Source organism: Euwallacea similis, chromosome 14 (genome assembly GCF_039881205.1).
Source record: "Euwallacea similis isolate ESF13 chromosome 14, ESF131.1, whole genome shotgun sequence".
NCBI lineage: Eukaryota > Metazoa > Arthropoda > Insecta > Coleoptera > Curculionidae > Euwallacea > Euwallacea similis.
In genome coordinates, this window is record NC_089622.1 from 1,904,036 (window position 1) to 1,910,035 (window position 6,000).

At 34.6% G+C, this 6,000-nt stretch overlaps 1 protein-coding gene across 1 annotated transcript in view; it reads left to right on the plus strand.

The window, feature by feature from the left end:
• The window catches only part of Octalpha2R (alpha2-adrenergic-like octopamine receptor), a 118,337-nt gene extending 116,543 nt beyond the window's left edge, over positions 1-1,794 (plus strand). Inside the window, exon 5 of the mRNA XM_066397156.1 lies at positions 327-1,794. Within this exon, the coding sequence (XP_066253253.1) occupies positions 327-414 (88 nt within the window). The 3' untranslated portion in view covers positions 415-1,794. The remainder of the gene's footprint in view (positions 1-326) is intronic.
• Positions 1,795-6,000: the final 4,206 nt, after the last annotated feature.

Here is a 6,000-nt window from a genome sequence, read left to right on the forward strand (position 1 = left end):
TTGTTAAATCTAAGAATAAGAACAAATACCGTCATCTCTTGGAGTCTCTCAGAATAAATTGGGTTTAGATATAAATCAGCAGTTATCGTAGTTGGTGAAATCCAGACACATCGAGAACTCAAGGTTTATTCCAAAGTTGATAAACATTGAAGTATTTTAGTCTTAAATATGATAACGATTTTGCGCAGCTTGCGAAAAGTAAGGTGCATGAACGTATTTTTCGGGTACCTAGTTTTAGTTAATTTTATGATACTTAGAATATTCCTTGATTGAAACGTTTTGAGTTGTAAAAATACATGAGTGCCTAGATATGTTTTTCCTTTCAGATATATGAATTCAGCTCTAAATCCCGCCATCTACACGATATTCAACAAAGACTTTCGAAGAGCGTTTCGACGCATCTTGTTCAAGTGATGTTTAGCATACGTGTGCTGCTACGAGTGCGTAAGTCGACGCGTTCGAACTGCGCAGTACCGCAGCGCACCGAGTGCTCTCTATAGGCATTAACATTATTCAAAATAACAAAATTCCCTAAGAAGAAATTCTAATAAAGATCTATTTTTGTTATTCGTTGATATCTCTATCTAAATGGGTTCCCCGAGTGGACTGTAGCGAAGCCGAAGTTAATTTCGTTGGCTCCAAATTAAATTATGGTGGATTTAATATAATTTCGATATGAGCCCCCGAAAAGGCATATTAAGGGCGTGTCAATCAAACGAGAACTCAGGCACAAAAATAATATATAGGGACTGTGAATAACAGCATTCACGCCCGAAAGGGCTTTTGAAGGCTTTTAAAACTTGGGTATTGGAAATTTACGGGGGAAAAAATTCGCTATTTGGGGCACGTCCGAATTGTTTCTGAAATAGGCTGCCCAAAAACATGGCCGTTTGTACAATATGAAAGTAAGACTCTTTGAAATTGCACTTGAAATGAATGCGGGATGAAAACACCACCGTCAAATAAGGCGGCACACAAAGATTTTCTTAGCGCGAATAATTCTTTATTTAAATCCTTCTAAAAACGGAGCCGTTTTAATTTTTCACTTTGAAGCTGGACATTTTAAACCGGAATGAAAATTTATGTCAGAAGAGATGCGATATTTCTCATTTTTATAGTCTGGCATTTTCCAGGGCAACCCTTCGTTCTGGCAGAAGCAAAATTGATGAACGGCATTTACAGTCCATTAGGGGCGCAACTTAACTGTTATATTGTTCTGTCGACAATCCTCATCTCATGTTATATTTAATTCATCTTACGGGATGTTAGAAAGGAACCTTCGTCTTGCTTGTTCCGGAAAGGAAATAAATTGGCGTCTTACAACTTTCCGCGTTACGTTTCAAAGTTTCCATTTCAAAAGTCTCAGCTCTCTTGCAGCCTTAAATAAATCCGTTTGCTGTTAAAGTTGAAAATTGCTACTTATTGCCAAGTTTTTCAAGGAAACTTGGGACATTTCTCTCTCTTATTGATGGCCACTTTTTTTGATAAAACGTTTGACGAAATTTTTATGGTAATTGACCTCATATATATACATGTATATGCAGAAGTTTAAAAATCCAGAACAAGCAAACGGAAAATATCAAATCCATCCCGAGGAAAGCATTGTTGATAACTTCCAGTTCGTTAGAGAGTCTTTGTTTCAAAATGGAGAATCACTAGGAGAGACTTAGAAAGAGAATTATTAAATTTTTAGTGCGTAAAAAGATTGTCTTAAGTATACCTAGTGTTATATAAAATATTTTAAATATTGTTGAAGCCCTGCAAATGGGATTCAAGAATAGCTTAATCTTCGTTGGAAATAAAAAATAATGATCAAATAAAAAAACAAATACCCTCATGTATACGGTGCATAGTGTTTTGGCAACGATTGTAGAGATAGACTTGATACACCAAAAAAAAAACGATATTATTACATTTTTTGTAGTTCTAGGCTTTTAATCCTTATTTCTTGACACTTTGTAGAATCTCCGTAGGTAATAGTAGATAATGTTCGTGCGACACATCCACCCTTTAGTCAAGATAAGCATGTCCCTTTTTGCATAGAACGCATAGAAAATTCTTAAATAATAATTATGTATCGCCTTACAATTCCTGAAACCGAGTCCACACCTAAAGTCACTTTTCAATTTACTTTCTTCAAAATAGATATATGCCTCCTGCTCTTGAATCCATTGATCAATTTCTCATAAGTATATTCTCAGACGGAAAACTCAATTTTTTTTAATGCGTTTACTCTTCTTCAGATTTCGGATATTATTAGTTTTTCAATATTCAATATTTCAGTTTTTTTAAATTCATCATCAAGCCAATGAAAAGGTTTTTTGATCATCACCCATAACTTTAAGTCCACCATTTTACAACCACAAATCCAAGAACAAATAAAAAATTTAACTTACAGCTTCCTCCAGAAGTTGGATGGGAGTTTATGCTTCCGACTACAATCTTGTCAAACTTGTTTCTCCTCTTTAATCTTATGCTGTCTTCGACTTCTGTCCTTCTTCTGTATTTTTATTTGTCCCATTCATGAGATTTTATTTTATTACATTTTACTTATCAGTAACAATTAATCCAGAAAATTATAAGAAAAAATTAAGGATATCACAAAACTGACCATTTGTTTGGAGCGAATTTCTTTTTTGTTTCTATTAACATGTGGTATTTTTAGCTGAAAAATTACCCCCTTCGAGTTGCATCTGTCATACAGGGTGTTTCACTGGGAAACATACGTACTTTAAACTTTTTTCGATTTTGTATTTTTGTTATCTTATGTATGATTAATAACGAGCCATTGGATAGGTTTGTTTGATGTGTGGCATGTTATACGGTGTCAACAGCTACCCTGTTAAGAAGAAAATATCCAGGACCAGATTAACCAAATTAAACTAAGGTTTCTCGCTAATCTAAAATTTCGAGTGCGTTTTCACTTAAGACATTTATCAAAATTTCGTTTTTTCTCGTTGTTGCTTCTTTAAAAGCAACATTAGTAATCAGCTAAGTATGATCAATGAAAGATATTTTAACTTAGTTAGGGTATAAGGATAAAACGTGAAAGTGCGGTGGTTCCTGTACAATAAATATACATCCTTGTCCCAATGAAACATCCTGTACGAAAAAACTTAAAACATACCGTTTATTAATATCAAATTTCTCTGGATATAAACATATCACTAATAAATAATTTACAGATTTTAAATTCTACATTGCATTCATATTAAAACTATTTTCTCTTTCCCTTAAAAATATTTATCAAAATAAATTTAAAAAATACATACATGTCAGTCATACGTTGTAAAGTTATGGCGATATTTCAGGATCGTAATGAAATTATCATTATAATAATAAGTTAGACAAACAAGGTGCTGTGAATTGTATTATAATTTAAACCCATGTTCAAATCAAACATCTCACACAAGAATCTTTCAAAAACTAGTAATATAGAGTACTAAATAAAATACATTTTAAATGACGAAACCCTATAGTGATTCTCCATTGAATCTATTTTTGTGAAAAAACCAATATGGAGCAATGACTACCACTGTGATAATATAACGCTTTTATTCTGAGATTTACGGTGTAAGCGGTTTTAATTAAAAAACAATAACATTTATGTATCTAAATGAATTAAACTATGACTTGTACCAAAAACATACTATTTGATGTCTTAGATCCCGAAACACCCGGTAGTCTCTTAAGTAGGGTACTCATAGGGTTATAAATAAATAATTATGGTACGGTTCGAGGTGTAGTTACACTTTTTTAGGGGCATTCCAATGTAAGATGTAAAATATGTAAAAAAAGTTTCGGAGAGTGCAATAATAGAGCCGTTAAGGTTTTGTTTTTATTATTCCTTTATAGGGGACAAAGCCTTAGAATAGCAGAATTACTACTGCCGGGTACTTGATTTGTAAATAGTGATAGTTTCAGTAAGTTTTAAGCTGTTATCAAATCCTTGGTTAAAGAGAAATTCGCTTCATGAATGCTAACGCACTCCGAGGTCCAATAAGGCCTTATTATCTATGTGTTCTCTGTGATTATTGAATACATAGATAACTCAGGTTTAATAAATTTTGTTTGCAGTACAAAAAGTCGAATCAAAGATTTCCACCGAGCTTTCTTTGCGGCCCTCATATAACAATATCAAACCTTTAGAGGCTGAAGTCCTAAATTTGCTCAAAAAGATGTCCAGTTGAATCATGTTCTTTCAGTTTATAATATACTATTACCTATTATTATTATAGACAATCATTCTTCCAGAGTATCCAGGCATCAGCTGGGCAGCTTTTTAAAGCTCATGAAAAAGTATACATTTATTGCCTTTTATAAGGTCTCTGAAGGAAGTCTTCCACGAGAGCGGGGGCATGACGAGGCCCTTTTGACTAATTTCTTGTGCAACGAATCTAATGGTGCTAAATGACTGTTCGACGAACGGAAATGTGATTTCGACCACGTCAAAGTCCCGTTTCCGGTCAGGGACCCTCGTGCACACGGGTCGCCGGATACGCCCCTGAGCCCGCTTTTCCGGCGACTCCGGCCCTGCTCTCCAAATAATCTTGTTAAACGTCTTTAGACTTACTTATTGTTACGAAACAAGATGATGATTATTATTATATCTATCTGTAATACTGTCCTATATTTGTGTGTGTACATTTTCCGTGAGTACGTTTAAATATTTATTATTTAGGTTAAGGTTATTGACATAATTAATTCTAAAAAATAAATACATCTTGAAGAATTTTTCGGTTGCGTTTTATTGGCTTGGGGGGGTAAGGGCCGTTCGTGGGGGGCGAAAATATATAACCACTTTTTGGAGGTAAGGGCAGTCGAACAGGAGAGGTTCGGTTCCCTTGAAGGATTATCAGATTCCCTTATTATGTTGTGTATGTTTTGCTAAACAACAACAACAAGCACACAGCAAAGAGGAAAATAGCCACTGGCAAATGCCAGTTTGATTCCTATGATAAAGTTACCAAATCAGCTGCTGTGACCCGCTGAAGTTGTTCTGTAATGACCTGCTGATTATTTCCATTTGGTAAGTAATTAAGTGTGAATATATCCTACTTTGAACTTGTTTCGGATATGTGCAGTTTCTTTCTCATCTATTATTCATATAATTTATCCTGCTCCCGGGTTTCAACTTATTATATGCGAAATTTTAATGTAAAAGCCGAAATCAATTCAAACCAGTGTCACCCGTAAAACTTAATGAACTGTTTGAATAAATGCAAATAAACATGAAACTTACGAGTCTGTGTTTGTCAATATGTCACTCCGGTTTTATGGAAATGAAAGAGCCAGCTGCTTCGCTCGAACTAGAATATTTTACCTCCATTTGCATTAATCTATGATAACTGTGTGTTTCCGGGACTTTCGTTCATAGAAATAAAGACAAATTATGTGATCTCCTATTTTAGCCTTAAATTGTTAGGAATAACATCATTCTAAAGAATTTGTCCTTGCGTACACATAGGAAGCGGAAAAGCATTTCCAGGCAGCAAGAATAAATCACTACTAATGGAAACGAAACGGTTCTTTGAAAGTGCATATACATAGACTGAATGGCGGAAAAATTTAAAGTTTTGAAACCTCTTCATAAGGCTGTCAAGAAGATAGAGTATTTCACACCACGTTGAGCTGTCAGTTGGACTGGAAGAATATTTCTGCTTAAAACTACTTCGGTCCGGAATTTGCGGGAAGTTAGATCGCACGAAGTCACATATGTGCCACACGCTGAGGGTGCTTTTAACTAAACATAAGGCAAAATAACCCGTAGTTAATTAGGCAGCGGTTCAGCACAACAACAAATATTAATGGGAACTAATGTAAACTTTCGCGAATCATCCCTCGTTAATTGGGTTTGGTTTGCCTAATAGACTTCCGCCTATGTTTACCTTGATGGTGGTTTATCCAATGGACGAATACATTATTCACTACAAATGCTGAATTATTCATGATGAGTAATGTATGAATAGTTAACTGTAATTGCGTATTGTTAAAATATAT